Raw genomic sequence first — 20,349 nt, forward strand, 5'->3', positions numbered from 1 at the left:
GGCTTGTTTACTATACCCTCGTGGCCTCGTGCAACTTTACATTCGAGTTATAGATGTGTAATGCATGATCCTATAAATTACATGGTTCACTGGCATACAATTAATTCACAGATTTCATACTCTGTAATTCTGTATACATATCCACCTCTGGGAATCTATTGCATAAACTCTCATACGCCAAAAGAGCACACGTCTCATGCACTGGAAGTGCTCGCGAGCCTTGCGGTAAGCAAGGCATAGGCTATCATAGACATGTACAGACCTCAACCTGCAGATAATTTCTTTCATGCACAACACTAGACTCGTTCTTGTGACAATTCCCATTGAACACCACTGACAAACCTAAGATAAGAATTAGAACTCATCGAGCTACACTAGCTCGGGTTCTTTAGCTGACCGTTTACAGGCTTTTTAAAATCTTTGTATTGAATTAATACAGGTAGTTATCGAGAATCTTACAATATGCTTTCAGCATGTATTTGTATACAATTGCTACGGGTATAGCCTTCAGTTTCTGACACTTTCGTATCTTATAAATATACAACAATACAGAGATATCATTACAGAAGACCATACAAAATTTTGATAATGAATATAAGGGATGATAATTGAAGAGAAAATAATTATCAATTAATTAAGGGCCTTCCAACATCTGAATTACTTTTACTATCGCCAAGACCTTTCAATTACTTGGGTAAAGGGAGGTTCAACTCTGAACAAACCAGCTGAATAATCTCTCCGGTGACACCACCAAATGACATTTTATTTAGGGTAATGGCTATTGAGAATCTGTTTTTTATGTCACAGAAACCAGTTGACCCACCCATTCCCGAGTGACCAAAACCAATAATGGATCCATCAGCGGAGTTTATCCGCTTAAATCCTAACCCAAAATCTCCATTAGACAAAGCAAAATTCTCATATTCTCCTATACCCATGAAGGCATCATGAATGCTGGGGTTACTGAAAAGTTTCGCAGTTGTCATATCATGATCATAGCCATTCACATCACTACCCAGTATGTTTTGATCAACATGACCACCATTGCCATTACTATTGCCATTGCTATTGCTATTGCTATTGCTACTGCTGCTAGCCTCATCACTTGGAACCCTATCATAACTAGGATCCTTGACAGCCTTCACACCTTTTTCATAATTGAATTTTTCGGACATCATGGTTCTGCATAGAGAAACCAGATTTAGGCGCTTCTTACTAGTGTTGTTTTCTTTCTTTCGAAGTTTTTCAGATGAAAACTTTGGAATATGAACGTGGCTGCCAAGGGGTGGTGAGGAAGAGGGAAGCTTAGGAACCGTTCCACAATCGGCCATTGAGGCATAATATCGTGCAAGAGCGCGAGCAGAGCAGTGCCCGTTAGCAGCAGGTATGATAGCACGGCGGACAAAAAGAGAATTGAAGAGGGGTGGGAGTGCAGTGGCAACCTGAGCAATCTGACTTGGTTGGAAAGAGGAGGGCAGGTCAGTACGAGCTTCCACGGCAGAGAGTTTCTTGAGATCATCAGTGTCCAATGTTAGTGCTGCTAGTCGATCTTCGACTCCTGAATTCAAAAATATGTGAAACAGAAGAAATGAAAATACAAAGAATCAAATAGAAGGAGGGAAAAAAATAGCATTAATGGATTGATTCTCTTTTTCTCATTCATAAATCGAATACATTCAATCTAATTTCAGTTTTAATTAGAAACTATGCCCCAGAAAAAACTTTAAAAGAAGTACAAGAATGCTAAATCACCTGGGGGAATCCCAATATACAGCTCGCCCTCAATACTTAGTGGACGAATGAATGCTTCTTCAAGAATCTCTTGGAATTTCTTCCCTGATGCACGCTGTAAAATGCAAAAACACAATGTAAAATAATAGCAGGTATATCAAAAATGATTAATTCTGAGTGTAGAATCCAAAATGGAGTCACTAGTCAGGCAGAGAGAATAGCTAACTTGGGAGTCAGGATCACTGAAACCCCATTAAAATAAAATAAAAAAACTTGATCCAATATAAACAGAATCAAGGCAATATCGCAAATTAGAACAAGAATATGGACTATTCAGATCAGGTAGATCTGGCTCATATTAAGTTCGGGTGATGAGTCAGATTACATTAAATTAGGTTTAGTTCAGTTTAATTTGGGTGGAAACCTATTCAGCCCCATAGATAAATTACTTGTATTTTCAAAATCCATCAATGATAATCGTATCAACTTTCAGATTCAACGTGTAGAAAAATGTACAGATAAAGATAAAATGAATTTTGAGATGGAGCCAATTGTTTATATCTAATGCCAGCATGCCAAAAAAAAAAAAAAAAAAAAAAAGGCATAATAGCATATGAGAAGTATTGTAGTAGAAGACAAGATTAAAACCTCAGCAATTCCACCACAGAGCCAACCAAATGAGAGATAATGGTACAGCTGTAGCTGACCAGGTTCACTCTCAGGAGTAGACTGAGAAATTTGTTGCAAGCAATCATTCCAATCAGATACTGATAAAGGATTATCTTTCATGATGTTGGCCAATGCATTGTGAAGACCAGATGTATGATTAAGAACGTGATGAACCTGCAGAGACAAGGCATGTAATGTAACACAATAGAAGGCAGCAGAAAGGAAACAAACTAAAGCAAAGATCGATGTCTGTGTGCATGTAAGAATAATACCTTTATCACATCCTTATTATTTGATGCAAATTCAGGCCATATAGAGGCAATATTTTCATCATATCTTAGTTTTCTGCAGGATAAGAAGCAAAAAGAATTATCCAACAGAAAATTTCAGACTTTTATATCCTCCCCACTGCAAACCAACATAATCATATTCCTAGATTTTTAAAGGTGTAGATTCTGCTTTGTACTTGAAGACCCTCTTTATAAAGTACATCTTGATTACACTTAGTAGCTTCACAGTCTATGAAAAACACAAAGCTTAGTTGCTTCCAGGGATCTGATACAAATGTCTAGCTGCAGGAATGCAGGATAGCTATTTATTTTATTTTTTTTAGAAAAAAGGAAGACAGACAGATATTAAAATTTACACACGACTAGGTTAATTCCCGTGTCATGCACAGTAATTTTCAATAACCATTATTAAACTATCATTATTATAATTGATTTTATAAACATAAAAAACTAATAATATAATTGACAAATTTTGATCAAATTACTGAATTACAAAAGATATGTTAAATATAAAATGATGTAAAAAATAATCAAAATTACGTTAAGAAAGTTTTTTTTATAGCTATATAAAAATTTGTGTTAAAGATATGTCAAAATTTTTTATTTTTTGTAATTATATTGTATAATATTAGGGAATTATTTTTGTATAATTTTATTTCTTTAATATAATTTCAAAAAAAAAAAAAAAAAAAAAACACTAAGGACACACCAGGAGATGACAAGTGTCATTACTGGTGTGTCTTTTAGTATATAGTTATTGATAGCACCACTTGCCAACAGGTTATAGCTTCAGAAGCTCAAAGCCAGAGAAGCAAAATTAGCACAATTGCACGACATTAGTAAATCATACCCGTTATCGACTAACCAATGTAGCAGTCCTGCAGTGATACCCTTTGTCACTGAAAAGACAGGAAACAATGAATCAAGCTGAACTGGACGGGGATCATACTTTCCAAGTGCTCCAGCAGCAGTGTCAATGATGACTTCCCCATCTTTGTAGGCACAGACCTAATTGACATTGCAGAAAACTTGTCATGATAAGTACATGCTGTCATAAGAACCCTTCAAATGCCTTAAATTGTTGTGACCAGTTTGCTGTAATTGGCAGTGGTTGTAAACAAAAAATTCTCATTTCAACATCAGCAACAAATATTTTTTAAAGCAGAATTATACTCCTTCCATCCCCATTTAGTTGTCATATTTAGGGAATGAGAATATAATAAGGGAACATTGCTATGCTTCCCACCTTCTAGATGATTATTTTTTACCAATAAAAATTGAGTTTAGTGGCACATCAAATGCTTTTGTGGTTTATTATAGGAAACTTGACAGCTATTTTGAAAAACCACATACTGGAAATGTTGACTACTATAATGAGAGGGAAAACTTTCATCTGCAATTCTGCATAGGCTAAATTCCAATAAAAAATCTCTGTGGTTCGGTGGTTCCACAAGTAATACTCAGTGTTTCAAGTCCTAGGTAATGAGTCTTCATTAAAAAGCTTCTGCTTTTCCTCATGGAATTTTATATACACTCACACCCACTTCTTTGGATGAAAATGAGTAATAATAAAAATAAAGAATAAGTGTTTTCTAAAGAAGATCCATTACCTGGACATTCACAAGGGACATTCCGTGTAAAACTATAAATGTACTTTGCCATTCCCTAATTCATTACTTTAAAGAGTTAAAACAGTTGAGCCATATAACAATATAGCAAGATGGAACTAAGAAACTTATATCAAAACAAAAGGGATGCTTCAATTATGATAATTTTGTATCCAAGACTCAAAGAACACGCAAACTTAAAAGCATCCTCAAAGATTCAAGGGAAAATTTTCACAAATATAATAAGAAAGCAAGAAGCACCTAAATTTGACACAACTGATAAAGTGATAATTAATGTGCTATAAACTGATAAGTACATTACGAGTTAGTGGCTTGATAATAAGCTAGTTAGTTAGAGGAAGAGCTCAATAAATAGCTACAATTAGAAAGAGGGGGAGTCAAGTTATATTTTTGTGGAAAGTAATTAGTATTATGCACCCTAGGAGAGGCCCATTCCTCTCGAAAGATTGGCTATGCTGTAATTGGTGATTCACCTTGATTAGCATTGATACAATCATATCTTGCTTGTTCTTTCCTAGTCTACCTTCCTCTCTTCATCACTCCTTTCTGTCCTTCACCTCTCTGTTTTGGTCACTAATATGTGCTAGTCCATAGCATAATGCTATTTTCACTGTAAGACACTAGTACATGCCCAAAGAATGGAAGACATGTCACTACAACACTACATGTCTACAACTAATATAATAAGTTGAGCTAGTTCAAGCAACTTCTCAGCTAAATCTAGAGATCTAATACAGCTCTAAATCACTAGCGATAAGATCCAATACCATTTAAGAGTTGAAAATAGGCACTTGATAGATTGTGTGTGAACAATTTGTATATTAAGAATGGAAATAGAAGATTATGACACTAGCAAGTAGCAACCTCTCTTTTTCAGAACCACCACCCAGAACATATAATAGACGCATGCAAACATGTATATCAAATATAAACAGTTCAACTAAAAGCTCTAGCTTAGGACAGTAAAATTTAATGTTGTGAAGGCTGAGTAGATATTTCAATAAATAAAAAATAGAGACACTCCAACCTTCAAATTTCAAAATCCTAAAAGACGCCCTTCCCAACCCATTAGGATTTAATGAGAAAAAGATGAAAGGAGAAGACAAACAAAATACAGATGAAAGATGTGAAAAGGCAGAATAAAACAACTAGTAATTTACTAAGTAAAGATACATATATCTTATTTACTTGTGAGCATGCTTCATCTGGTAAGCAAAGTGAAAAATACATTAAAAAAACACAAAAAAACTTAAGACAAGTCATCTTTTAGATTCAGTACTATAAGGAACATGAAAAGAGTCATGACTCAAAAAAAAACTTGTACAAGTATAATATACATATATAACATACCTGAATACCAAGTATCTTTCCAGCATTTCCCAGATCAATCAAGAGCTTCCGCAGCTTGCCTTCCACATCTGAATGCACAGGAGTATCACAGAGCCATTGCGTATTTGTTGCAGGCCCCATATTAATGATTCTGACAGGTAATCAATCTACGTCAGACAAGGCATGAGTTGAATTTAAAACATCCACATTTGGTAGAAAATTAACACACCCGCCCAAAACAGACTCGGCAAATGGTCTCATGATATCAAAGTAGACTATGCGGACTTCCATTGTAGCAGAAAGACCTAATTCAAAGTCAGACGTTTAATTAATATCAAGCCATGTATAATAACCTCAAAAGTCAAGACATTGTTAAAGGAAGGTGAATTAAAAAGAGATTATCTAAAAAAGCATTAACGCCCTAACCTCTCAAAAGATTTAGCACCCGTGCAAAAATCACTATATCCCCAGGAAAGGCATCAACCTAAAAGCAACCATTACAATGTTTACAAACATACATTACAGGACAAAAAGAGTAGCAATCGTAGCATCATTCATTGAAACCAAGTGTACTTACAGGACTAAATCGTTTAGCTTCTTTGTCATCAAGCTTCATTTTTTCTTGTAAGGCCTTCATTTTTTTTGCTCTTTCTTCTGAGAAATTCTTTAACGTTTCCTGGACAGAGAACAATGAAATTAGTAAAGATTAGTTTAAAAATCAATGGTGACCTTGAAACCAAACTGGTCACTCACAGCAGCTTCACTTGCGGGAGTTGAGTTACGAAAGAATATTGTTGTCACTTCCATTGCCTGCTCAGGTAAGTCCATGCGCAACTTAAGTCCCATCTCTGAAAATGCAGACAAAAGGGCCACATGATCCCCCTGCCGTTGAAACAAATATTTCGCAAGTCAATCAATATGATCAAATAGAAGTTCTGATATGTATATTATCTTTGAGAACTCAGTAAAGCACATGAGGAAAAAAAAAAAAAGAATACTAATTCAAAAAAGTAACTATGAAATCAGATTAAATGAAACAGCTGCTACACTAGAAACAAAAAATAACATAGATATTAAGGTTGTAGGCAATCAGGAAGAGCAGAGTGATTGCAGGAATCTGTTGAACTGCAAATCATTTCTACAAAGTATAGAGCTTTTAGGCAGTCCTAAAATTTTAATAAAATTTTGTTTATACCTGATACTACATTAGTAACATTACAGATCTTCAAATAATATTACATTCTGGTCTGCTGAAATACTTACTGGAAAAGTTCTTTCCAGTGTGGATGTCACAGGGTTCACCCATAGAAAAAAGTTCTTTGTCATACGTTAAGGCACTGTTGAACATGTCATTCATTCATTTCCTCCCTATTGACCGCAAAAGTGTTTTGTCAGGCTTACCAAAGAAGCATAACATACGTCAATCCAATTTACACAGACCAAGGTCCAGACTTAAAATACAAACTGTTAGGATCTATAATCTTTGTATAATATAAGGAAGAAAGCATTCTTCAAAAAGCATCAATCATTAGTCAACATAATACTCATTTAAATCAAATGACCTCTGGATTGCAAACAGATTTGGCCTCCTATTGAAGCCTGATGTTTAGTACCCCACAAACAATATTGCTAAAAGCACGCTTTACCATCATTTGATTTACTTAAGGAAAATCCCCTAAAAAAACACAAAGAGCTCCAACTAACCTCCGCAGCTGCTAGGAGCATTTTTGCAAGAGCTTGTTTTGTGGTTTCAGGAAGTGACTTAGTGAGGCCAAAGTCGAGCAAAATTGGACGATGTGGATACTCTTTACTCACAAGAAAGTTTCCTAGTTTAACATAAAAACAAAACATTTAATTAGAAAGATATAAATGGATTTTACTAGTAATACAAGCTGTGAGCATATATAGTGGCAAAGAATATTACAGGGCAATGACAAGCAGCAAGGATGGACAGTAACAGAGATATCTCACATACCAGGATGAGGATCGCCATTGAAAAATCCATCAACATAGATTTGGTGAGCATATGCACGTGTAATTTCTTCCACAAGTTTTTTTCTATCAACACCCAATGCTTGCAGAGCTTCAACATCACTTAGACGAACCCCGTCCATATACTCCAAAATTATCACTTTCTCAGTTGACTGTCAGTGGTAAAAATGCAGAAATCAAACAGGGAAAGAGTCATTGTTTTAGTGAACTCTTTAAGGAGAAAACACGGTAAGGCCTGAATATGATCGTAAATAAATTTCTCAGATAAGTCTTGGAGGTATCTCACTTAAGATCCTATTGGATCTAAAACTGAGTTGATGTGCTCATTCTTATATATTTGTAGTTCATTTTTGGAGACAAATATATTTTCAGGATGAGTTCTCTTGTTTTTACCAAATTTGAAGGAAATAAAACCTACACTCTGGCATATTATCCTCTGTCACGGCTAAATATTTCAGCGTCAAATATACTATTCAATTAAGATCTTTCAAGAGAGTAATACCTGTATAACTTCTGGAATCAAAACTTCAATGCTATTGGTGCCCCTAGAATCCTTGTTTGTTTTGTCACAGCCAAGATTACTGGCCACCTTTCTAGTATTCTCTACAAATGTGAAGAAACTTAGTAAAAAACATGCCTAGAATTAAAAGAAAACTAACTTAAGCAACAAAACTGATGATTGAAGAAAAGTAGTAGCACTAATTTAGTGAAAAACATGCCTAGAATCAAAATGAAATAAAAACTGATGATTGAAGAAAAGTTGTAGCACTAAATAATAATTAATAGCTACAAGAAAATAAGTACCAGCCTCAATGTTAAAATCAAGTTCTTTTGGTGCTTCTCTGCACCATTCATCTATCATGGGGTTGAAATTGTAAACAGGTTCAGCCCATGCTATCCACTCAACAATTGCCTTCGCATTCTTTAAGTCCTATAAAAGAACAAATACTACACCAAAGTCAGTGATAGTTTACAGGTTGTGGCTCTTTTATTTTGATTATGTTTTAGTTTTTCTTTCTAACGCAAAAGTCAGATAGGAAGGAAAAGGCAGTAAGAACCTCTAATATAACTTGCTTGATACCCTCATGCTGAACTTTGACTACCACTTCCTGTCCATTTTGCAGTGTAGCACGATGAACCTGTGCTATCTGCACAAAAAACATAAACTAAGTCACAAATAATTTTAACATGCTAAAAGCATTGAGCATGCTCCTTCATTTAAACATAGAGACAAAATATATAAAGGATGTTTTCGTATATATATAATAAACTAAAGTTAATTTTAAAAATTCCATAACTGTCACAGGCCATCCTATAATAGATCAGGATACAACCTTGGCATAGTCTAATGAGATTTTCATAAAGAGTAAATAAACACAATACATGTCAAACACTGCTTGATGAAGTTCAAGATATGGTAACACAAGACATAAAAGAATGTCACCTGAGTATCTCTTCACTTTCAAACAATCATACTAAACAGTGAAACCATTTCCCATCCTTGACAAGCCCTCCCAATAGGAAATATATAAATAAAGAAAAAACAAAAAAACAACTACCAAAATGAAGTATATTTGATTTGATAGGAAACCAAGTTAATTGTTTAGCCGAGTTCATTTTTTAATCATTGGGAAAAAAAAGGGGGGGGGGGGGGGGGGGGGGGAGGAAACGGTGGGTCCTGATGCATGTACAAGCAACACTCTGAGATATAACAACTTATTCTATATTTCTATCTTGCAGAGTTAGGCTGGCATACAAAAAAACAACCAGACCAGTAATAATATAAATCTTACTGATGCTGTAGCCAGAGGTACTTCTACAAACTTCAAAAACAACTCCTCCACAGGTTTTCCCATCTCCTTCTCAATGGTATGACAGACCTGTTTGGGAAGAAAAAAAAATACATTTTAAGAAAATAATTAAAAGAAAAAGGAGAAGTCAATCCAATGGTACATGTATATCTTTGAAACATCTTGTACATGATTAATTTGCTATTTCACAGATGAAAACAACAACACTTACGCAATATATAGTTGATATTGCCCCCGTGTCCAGAAATGTTTCATGTTTTGAAGTATTAGATTTAATATCAAAATTGACAAAGGTAAACAATATATATTTGATTCTTTGAAAGTGCTTGGCTCTAGTGTAACTGTTTGTTCAAATTGGTAAAGCATGATCAAATCAGATTGTAGCTGACGGCTTGACTTATTAACTTCATCTTTGAATCTTTTCAAAACATTTTACCCCTGGTTTGTTTCATAAAGCACTTTAAGCAGAAAGAAAACATATATTATAGTAGGTTGTCAAAAATGAGAGGCTTGAGAGAAAACAGGACTATCAGAAAACACACACACACACACAAATTAAAAAGTTCAAAGTAAAGTCCTAAGGTCAATACTCGATTGATATTGGATACATAAGCTTCAAGCTAAAGACATTAATATATTAATTAGCTGCTCGAAATGTGATATACCTTAAAGTCATATATCACTCCATTTCCAAAACGAGTTAGTCATTAAACAGGCCCCAAATCCATTCCCATTCAGTGATAACAATTCTTAAACTTTTCACTTGGTGGAGTTCTTTAATTATTTCCAATAAATACTCACAAAAGAAGCAGCAATATATGATTAACCAAAACTATACGAAATGACAGATTATATTAAAAGAAAAAATCTTCTGGACTTCCATGTGAAGAAGTGATGGTTACTTCACATCCTAAGTAGTTTTTAATTAAGATTGCAAAAACAGTGTTAAAAGACCTCTCAAAGGCTGAACCTACCATATCATGAACTTATATATCAAAAGCAGTATCAGCCAGCCCCACACATAATAATACTTGGACTCCAGTCATGGAGAATAGAATGACCAAGCTTAGACAAATAACCTGCAACACAATTAGCCCTACGGAAGTTGTCAGAGCTATACATAATTTAAAAATCTTGAAGGAGGTAGTTGATATCTTGAATGAGCATATGGATGTTCCATGGGACTGAGTAATAACCAAGGAGGATAGGATTGGGACTTAATTGTCGTCTTCATTACAAAGGTATAGATATGTGAAATAGAGATTTAGGAAAGAGACTGGATCATACTGGAAAAAGTACCCTATTATCCAGGCCACATATATTGAATATAAAGGCTAAGGACTAAGAAGAGAAAGGCAGATAATTATGCAAAGAGCAACTGACGATTAACCTGGATTCTCTAAAAGTTCAAAACGAGCATCATCCACAAGAATTTGAAGATGTACATATTGGACCTCTCAAAGATGAACTTCCAAAGGTAGTCTTTGATACACATTACAAACTGAGCAATAATTGATGATAACTCACTCTCTTTCTATCTTTCTACAGGTATTTGTCGCTCAAGCAAATTCCTAAAACAGTCTCAAGCTAGCCATGTCTACCCATAACTAAAACCCAACAGGAAATCTAATATACTTAAGCTAACAGCTACTCGTTGAATCTGGAAATTAACATATGACATGCAAGGATCGCATGCAACAGCTACTCATATATAAAGTACATCCAATAACCCAAAGCCACTAATACTTTCACCTATTCAGGTTAATTTGCAAAAGCAGTTGAAAAATAACCTCGTCTAAGGGTCGAGGAGGAAGGGAATCCTGTAGCTGTTGGAGATTCCGTATATAGGCCTCAGGAAGAACATCAGCTCGTGTGGACAAATATTGCCCAAGTTTTACCCACAAACCCTCCATTTGTATCATGAAGTTGAGAATACGCCTAGCATTGCGCTCATGAGCCTTTTTCCATACAGCAGCCTTTTTAGTTTTGTTTTTAATCCATTTACTTCTCTTCTGTAAAGCCTGTGAGCACATAATTCCTTAATAAAGCTTTCAGCACATTATTTGAAATAAATAATAAGAGGAAAAGGAAATGAAAGCTGGAATATATGTTGAAAGGCTTACCTTATAGTCCAGGTAGATTATTAAGGCCAAGGTAAAAACTTTGATACGCCTCTTATAAATGTTCCCCCACCCCATCAGAGGAGCAAGATACCTCTTGATCTTCTCAATAAGAAAAAGGAAAAGTTAATATGCAAAACTACACTTGAAAGGAATATAATACAATTAGCCAAAACATATCGACAAAAACAACAAAGAAAAGGTAGACATATACACATGAGAATACATTGAACAATTTCTGGTGTGATAATACTCGAACATACATGTGACAAATATATAGATTCACACACAAGGACGTATACAACTTCTGGTTGTGAGCATCTAAACCAAACAATTCATCAGAATACTCCCGCAGTCCCGCCATATATCCTTAATCAAGTTACATTGAACAAGGATCCTTTGGTTTTTATCCTTCACACACTTTTACCATACAAAGGTTCTTGGTCTCTCACTTGTCTCCTCCTAGCTTACTATAAATCATTTTTCACCATCCCTTGAATCTAGTTTATCGTAAACATCCATATAAGGCCTCAAATCAGCCTCTCGAGTAACTTCTTTTGCCTCACCTTTAGCATCCTTATACTTTGCAATAGTTTCTCCATTTCTGCATTCTCCCAAGGCCAAGAAGCATTGTCATTTGTACTTCATTGCAGCTTTTACATCCTCATTCCACCAAAATGTGTCCTTGTGCACTCCCCAGAACTTGATGTCCAGCATTATGTCACATCAGAATTATAGGGAATAGAGTGACAGACATATGGACCAACCTAAATGACCGCAAAGCTATAATGTGCAACCTCTCCACTTTCTTGACAAATCAACACTTACAAGTGAAAATTCTACAAATCCGCTTTCGCAGACCCTTTTTTCTTTTTTGTATGCCAATTCCCTAAAGTACAATTCTCTATCCTATATATATAAAGCTTCTATTAACATCCTAACACAAATAGTGATCCATAGAACTAGCACACAAGCTAGGAGAATTCTGTAACGACCTAGCAAATGATCACAACGACTATCCAGCACGAACACACACGCCGTGCACGGCAACACACACCAATGCCTAAATGAAGACCAAATACATCTCAATTTCACTTCCTCTATCAAACACCCATTTAATAATTTTGCAATTCTCAAAGTAAACACCTTTTTTTTCCTCACTCAAAAACTCCAACAACCAACTTAGCATCAACATTGCAAACTTTTACAGTCTTACCAATACTAACTTACTAAAATCCAACTGTCTAGCTCTCAAGTAGCATAATTTAACAATCCACAAGTACTCAAATTCGCTTTCAATGCACAAAAATTACTCAAATTCAGCCCAATTCATCACAAAACCATTCATATGACATAATTCAACATTAATAAACTTCATGCATTATTAAAAATAAAAATTGCAAAAAACTCAAATGACAATTACTCAATTATGATTAAAATAACATCAAAATTCATAGCCAAAAATAGCAAAATTTAAGTGATTGAAATTAATACATGAAATAAAAACGCGATCGCCAAATTGAACAACAACATGATCAAATGAAAGGGTGAAAACTTACCTAGAAAAAAGGGGGAGAAAATAAATGGAAACAGAGGAGAGAGAAATTGAGGCGAGAAAATAGAGGATTAGTTCTTGCCTTGTATACTACTCGTATGTACTAGTGGTCCGATTTAGTATTTCTTTAGTGTTAAAGAGACTCGGGATATAATAGAGACGTCAAAAACTGACCCGACATATCTGAAAATTTGACTTGTGTGAGTATAATAATTTATTTCCCGTCAAAAAAATAAATTTTTTTTTTTTTAACTTACTAATTTTGACTTAACCACTATTTACATGTCCTTCTTTATCCCTTTTTTATTAATTACTAGATGAAGCCGTGCGACGCACGGTTTGTTAGTATTTTTTAAAAAAATATTTTTCATATTTATGTGATTAAAATTGTTATTATATTAGTTTTAAAATATTAGATAAAATTCCTAATCTCAAAAGATAATATTTTGTATTTAATTAATTTAAACATTAAAATACCATTCGTCAATTTTGCTTACGTGGCATTTGAATTATTTAATTGTAAAAGAAATTAATAATCTCTTATTTAATTGACTACAACTTAAATTTATAATCCTACGTGGCGCGCTAAGAAAATTAAATCCTATCTGGTTCTCTAAAAACTCGGGAAAAAACTCCCCTTTATATATATATATTAGATTAGATTTGCAAAGAAAAACATATTCACGTAGAATCTTGTTAGGATCATCTTAATTAATTAGTGCAACCATAATACATACGGAGTAATTTTTTATAATTTTTTAGTATGAAGAAGTTAAATTATTAATGGTTAAAACTCTGCATTAACAAGCGTAACAAATGAAATATGTTAAGTAAAAAACTAACAGATGAAGTATAATTTAAGTTTAAAATAAATTCGACTCGACTTGATATCAGAGAATCTAATAAACACCTTTTAGTAAACATGAAATGTAGACGAAATTCAATCAGAAGTCGTATCGGAGAGGTGGAAGAATTAATAAGTTGTTGACTTGTGGTTGAAGAGAGTAGGGTAATAGTACTACGTATTAGGTGAGCAAAGAAGGGAAAGAAAGCGGCATGCGTGGTTGCATAGTTATGAAAATGAAAAAGTGAGGAAACAACACTACAACAGTCCAAATAGATACGCCTTCCTTCGCCAAGTATTGTGGAATTGTCAATCGTTACGTATACGTGGGGTTGGCTTTGGTTCAGTTTTAACTACCAGCTCATATTCTAAAATCATGTCCCCCTTTGGTTTTTTTTTAAGATGACATTTGTACACACTTGGTTTACAACTTTACACTAATATTATATTTCATCAAGTAATATAATGATAACTTTTAGCTAATTTTAGGGTAATTTTTAGCCTTTTTTTGGGTAATATTAAACATAATATAATTTTTATATAAATTGACACCAAGAAAAGTTTTATAATGGTAATTTAATTACATTCAATCACTAATAATTGATTTTTAGTCATTTAAAATGTGATTATTTACTAGTAAAACGTAGATAATTTTTATTTGTATTTGGCAACTTTTATGTATATTGGGGTGACTTTTATTCATTTCAAGGGTAACTTTTGATCACTTTAGGCTATCTTTATAGTGGATGTACAATAATTATTGTACACCCGATTTTTTTAATTATGAGATATTTTCTTATTATTCAATATAACTTTTTTTTGCTAAAACAGTTCGTTAATTGACAGTTTTTTTTTCTTTTTGAGTCAAGATTAGTAGGTCATTTATTAAAGATGGTTATCCGCCAAAGTAATTAGACAAATGATTATTTACTTCATACCCTAAATATTTAATTTTTTTAAAATCTACCATCTTTGTTTTTTTTTTTTTTCCTCAATTCATACTTATTATAAAACGAGGGTTTTTACCATTTCACAATATAAGGGCCCTTTGCAGTTTGCACTACCGCAGTACCTATTGAATATTCATATAGACATATAGTAGTAGATTTGTCTAAGTTGGATCAAGTCATTGATTGCTATTTTATACTTGCCAGTTTTTTTTTTGTTTTTTTTTTCTTTTCTTATTATTATTAATTTATATTTGCTAAAATCCAAAAAAAAAGAAAAGAAAAGGCATGTGTTTTATAAGAATATAACTCAACTTTAAAGTATCGAACAAGGGTTTTGTTTTCCTTCTCATAAAATAACATGATTTCCATTCAATAGACAATGATTGCAAAAAATCTCTGGATCACAAGTTCACAACACATGCATGATTCTCCAAATAAAATACAAATCAAATAGGACAAGAAATAAAATTACTCAAAAATTTTGTACTCTGTTAAATTTGTACTCTATTAAATTTGTACTCAAAAAATTAATCATAATTGAGTGCAACACAAGCCACGCTTATTAAAATAAATAAATTAATAAAAGAATTGAAATAAATTAATACGAGTAATATAAAGAAAAAAGTTAGTGTTTGGGTCCAATTAAGCCAATTGGGCCTAGTCATTAAATGATCCAATATTCCAAGGTCAAGGCCCAATCCTCCATCTAAGCCAAGTCAGCATAAGTCAAGTGGTCCAAATTGTTATGGTCAGCCCATGACTATTTGCGGCCCAACGATCCTCTTCCCTTTGTCATGCTAAGGTATAAAAGCCTTCAATTGAGTCATTTATTATTCATACACATTAAAGCCTCAAGCATTAAATCTCTTGCATAGCTTTCTCTCTCTAAACACTGTTTGACTTCGGCATCGGAGGGGTCTTCCTCGGATCCACCCCCGAGGCCAGTTTACGTGTATTTTCTGTGCAGGAAACCTTCAGCCCAGCATCATTTGGACTGGATTAGTCTTCATCCACTTCATTAGGACCTTCGGCAAGGTCCCATTGTTTTCACCCGAAACAATTTGGCGCCGTCTGTGGGGAAGACTTTCAAAAAATCTTTAAGCCAATCAAAATCATCTTGCAAAAATCTTAGTAGCAATGGCTAAGAACCGCAAGAACAAAAGACTAAGTCAAGGAGCGGGCGAAAGGCCTAAGACTCCTACACAATCACCTTCGCCGGACCGGAACTCTTCTAAGGGTGCTAGTTCGGGGGGAGGATCGTACCGGGAGGATTCCCTTTCTCCCGTAATTCACAACTCTCATCATAGACCGAGTCCTCCTCGGTCTAACAGAAGTCAGTCCGATCGTAGGACTCAATTAGTGCCTCAAAGCCAACCTTTGACCATCCGCTCTCACTCTCACACTCAGCCGAGGACCCCTTTAACGGGGCCCAGCTCGGAAGAAGTGGCAAGAGCGCTGGCGGTGCTCATGGAGGCAATGAGGGCACAAAATATGCCTCCACCTCGTGACCGAACTCCTCCGCATACCAGGCATCAGCGGAGGAAGCTCGACCAAGAGGGGGGGAAGCCTCCCTCCTTCAGGGAGCTGTAAGAGTGGGAAGAGGATACCTGGAGGACCGAAAGGGAGAGGAAAAAGAACCCTCAATTTTTCAAAGGATCCTCTACTTCTCGGCCAGAAACTCATAAGAGCAGCAGCTCAGCCTCTCGGCCGGAGACTGCTCACCGAGAGCGACCTGTGACTGTTCGCCGAAGCGTTCTCGACCGACTCGGCGGCAGGGAACCGAGTGTGCATAGCCGCCTCTCATTTCCTGTAGCCGAGGCCCGAACTTCCCAGCTAGGGACGAAAACCACTCCTACCTCTCTAAGAGGGCGGAGCGCGGTCCCTTCGGCCAGGAACAAAGGCAAAGCCGTGATGCTACCTACCAGTTCTCCATTCGAACAATGGATTCTGGAAGAGCATGTGCCTACGGTTAAAATATCGTCGCACATTACATATGATGGGACTTCGGATCCGAAGGACCATATCGCCTCTTACGAGGGGCACATGCATCTTTGCCCAAGGTCCGAAGCGACCTGGTGCAAATATTTTCCCACCACTCTCAAGGGGGTCGCGCAAGCGTGGATCTCCAAGGGAGTAAAGGAAGGCTCTATAACGGGGTGGGACGACCTGTCCACCAAGTTCAAGAGTAAATTCTCCACGGCAAACCGCCGAGAGAAGACCACTGCAGAGCTCATGGGCCTGCAGCAAGGGGAGACCGAGAGTCTCCGAGACTACCTGACTCGTTTCAGCAACGAGTCATCCAGCGTTTCTCAGCTGGACTAAGGGCTAGCCGTTTTTGCAATGCAGAACGACCTTCAGCCTGGAAAGTTCCTAGACTTCATGGTCATGCATACCCCGCAGACCCTGGAGGAGGCTCTGAACGCCTCGGATAAGTTCATCCGAGCCGAAGAGTGGAACAAAACAAAGTCCCAACCCTAATCTGGGAGTGGGAAACAAAAGCAATCGTCTGAAGGCCAAGGCTAGAAGACGAAAGGAAAGGCGAAAGCCTCGGAGCAATCTTTGGCCAACGAGCCGAAGAAGGAAAAATCTTCCCCGTTCACAGGCAGATACGAATCTTATACTCCGCTAGCCCTTCCGCGCGCTAAGATCTACAGCGTGACGAAGGAAGAGCAGAGTTATAGGAAGCCGAGACCACTCCCCGAATGGTATCAGCGCAAAAATAAAAATCAGTGGTGTGAGTTCCATGAATCACCGGGACACAACACTGAAGAGTGTATCCAGCTGAAGGACCAAATCGAAGATATGGTTCGGAAGGGATACTTGAAAAAATACATCGCGGATCACCGCGAGAAAAAAGAGGCTGAGAAATCCGAAAAGGACTCTTGGCAAGACCTCGATTTCCCCCGAAAGAACAACAAAAACGCGGAGGGAAAATTCCCTCCAATTAATGTGATCTCGGGAGGAATATGTTCTCGGAGGGAGCACAAACGTCACCTTAGGGCTCTGACCCATCAGGTGAACAACGCCAGCCTTCAGCCTCCTCAGTCGCCGGTGCCGAACATGACGTTCACAGCCGCCGACTGCCGAGGGGTGACGTTCCCTCACGAGGATCCGTTGGTGATTATCGCCACGGTGGCCAACCACGACGTCAGCAAGGTTCTTGTTGATGGCGGCAGCGGAGCAAACATTCTGTTCCGAAAGGCCAAAAATCAAATTAAGCTGAAGCCCAAGCACCTCACGCCGGTACCCTACCCGGTATCCGGATTCAACGGGGCCTTAACTTATCCAGACGGGAAGGTAACACTTCCTGTCACCATCAGCTGCGATGAGGCAGCCAGGAACGTCATGATCGAATTCTTGGTCATCGATGCTCCTTCCGTGTACAACGTGATCATGGGGAGACCCATTATTCACGAGATCCAAGGGGTAGTCTCGACATACCATCAGCTGATGATCTATGTCTCGGATGCCAGCTACCCCGAAAGGATCGAGGGCAGCCAAAAGGAGGCTCGAAGGTGAAACTACCTCAAGCCATCCACTAGTCATTCCAAAGATGACGACGAGGATGAGGAGGAGAAAGATAGGCAGCCAAGCGCGAAGAAGCCGAAAGGCCTAAGTGCTTCGGCTCAAGGAGACTTGGCCAAAGAAAAAGGGCCAGGAAAAGAAAAGGCTAGCTCATCGTCTGAGCCGAAAGACTCAGAGAGTCGGCCGAAGAAGAAAAAATCTGGAACCCCTGCTGACATAGACAGTAGGCCAGAAGACAAAGAGTCCATCCCCACGGCAATGGAGCTGGACCAGCAGACCGAAACGGTCGAGTTGACCGAAGGAGACGCCGAAAATGCGTTACAATCGGGCTGGATCTTGATCCGAAAGTCCGCGTTGAACTCATCCAACTCATTCGGGACAACCGAGATGTGTTTGCTTTCTCGGCAGCTGACATGCCCGGGATAAGTCCAGACCTCATCTCCCATAAGCTTAACGTCGACCCCACGTGTCGGTCAGTTAAGCAAAAGAAGCGGAATTACTCTGCAAACAAGAAACGAGACATCGCAGCCGAGGTCAAAAAGTTGCTGGATGCAGGCTTCATCGAACCCTGTCAGTATCCAGAATGGCTAGCCAATGTGGTGATGGTTCAGAAGGCAAATGACACCTGGAGAATGTGCGTTGACTTCACGGACCTAAACAAGGCGTGTCCGAAGGATTTCTATCCCTTGCCGAGGATCGATCAGTTAGTCGACTCGACAAGTGGCCATGCCTTGCTTAGTTTCATGGACGCATTTTCTGGGTATCATCAGATCTTCATGCATCCCGACGACCGAGCAAAGACGGCATTCGTCACGAACGCCGGGGTGTACAACTACAAAATGATGCCCTTCGGATTGAAAAATGCGGGGGCAACATATCAAAGGCTGGTGGACCAAGTTTTTGTCGAGCAAAAGGGCCGAAACATGGAGGTCTACGTTGACGATTCAATCGTCAAAAGCAAAAAAGATGAAGACCATGTAAAGGACCTGGCAGAAACTTTCGCCACCCTAAGAAAGCACCAAATGAAGCTGAATCCGAAGAAGTGTGTCTTCGGCGTGAAGTCAGGGAAATTCCTTGGGTTCATGGTCAGCAAAAGAGGTATTGATGCCAATCCCGCCAAGGTGCAGGCAGCGCTCGATCTTCTCGAGCCGAAAACAAAGAGGGATGTTCAGCGGCTCACCGGAAGAATGACAGCCCTCTCGAGGTTCATCTCCAAGGCCTCGGATAAGGGGTTACCTTTCTTCAAAGCTCTGAAACTCCCGAAAACAAAAGAACTCGTCTGGGAAGACGAGCAAAAAGAAGCCTTCAAGCAGCTTTGGGAGCACCTGGCTCAACTCCCAACGCTGGCTAGCCCAGTAGAGGGAGAATCCCTGTACTTATACGTGGCTGTCAGCCCAGCCACCATCAGTGCAGTGTTGCTGAGGGAGGAAAATAAGGTTCAGCAACCAATCTACTTCGTCAGTCACACTCTGACGGATGCCGAGACCCGCTACCCCTTACTTGAAAAAGTTGCTTATGCAGTGGTGGTAGCTGCTCGGAAGTTAAGACCCTATTTTGATTGTCATCAGATAGTGGTTTTGACTGATCAGCCGCTATAAAAGGTTCTCGGCAAGGTTGAAAAATCTGGTAGGCTGGCCAAATGGGCTTTCGAGCTCATAGAATTCAGCATCAGCTACCAGCCGAGAGCAGCCATAAAGGCTCAAGCTCTGGCGGACTTCCTTGCCGAATGATCGTACCAGAAAACGCTAGATGATGAAAAGAAAACCTGGACCGTGTTCACGGATGGATCCTCCACCGTGGACAGTTCGGGGGCAGGGGTGGTCATAACCTCTCCTGAAGGCAAGTCCTTCGAGTACGCACTAAAATTTTCATTCAAAGCTTCGAATAACGAAGCCGAATATGAGG

At 37.8% G+C, this 20,349-nt stretch overlaps 2 protein-coding genes across 3 annotated transcripts; one reads left to right on the forward strand and one right to left on the reverse strand.

The window, feature by feature from the left end:
* Positions 1 to 408: 408 nt before the first annotated feature.
* On the reverse strand, positions 409 to 13,222 carry LOC145642006 (uncharacterized). 2 transcript variants are annotated; one of them, XM_081693051.1, is made up of 19 exons: positions 13,130 to 13,222; positions 11,574 to 11,709; positions 11,241 to 11,471; positions 9,433 to 9,519; positions 8,698 to 8,787; positions 8,444 to 8,570; positions 8,142 to 8,242; positions 7,623 to 7,791; positions 7,352 to 7,473; positions 6,401 to 6,529; positions 6,225 to 6,323; positions 6,074 to 6,131; positions 5,877 to 5,952; positions 5,669 to 5,798; positions 3,541 to 3,698; positions 2,673 to 2,745; positions 2,380 to 2,574; positions 1,753 to 1,846; positions 409 to 1,558 (listed from the first exon to the last, which is right to left on the reverse strand). In XM_081693051.1, exons 2-19 carry the CDS (start codon positions 11,646 to 11,648, stop codon positions 687 to 689), a joined length of 2,886 nt encoding a protein of 961 aa, XP_081549177.1. In that variant the 5' UTR covers positions 11,649 to 11,709; positions 13,130 to 13,222; the 3' UTR covers positions 409 to 686. The 2 variants fall into 2 exon arrangements, with proteins under 2 accessions (XP_081549177.1, XP_081549179.1); XM_081693053.1 differs by having other exon boundaries at positions 11,574 to 11,672; positions 13,130 to 13,219.
* Positions 13,223 to 19,631: 6,409 nt separating this feature from the next.
* Positions 19,632 to 20,042, forward strand: LOC145643215 (uncharacterized). Its single transcript, XM_081694370.1, has one exon. The coding sequence runs from the start codon at positions 19,632 to 19,634 to the stop codon at positions 20,040 to 20,042; it is 411 nt and encodes a 136-aa protein (XP_081550496.1).
* Positions 20,043 to 20,349: the final 307 nt, after the last annotated feature.

Source organism: Chenopodium album, chromosome 8 (assembly GCF_948465745.1).
Source record: "Chenopodium album chromosome 8, dcCheAlbu1.1, whole genome shotgun sequence".
Classification (NCBI taxonomy): domain Eukaryota; kingdom Viridiplantae; phylum Streptophyta; class Magnoliopsida; order Caryophyllales; family Amaranthaceae; genus Chenopodium; species Chenopodium album.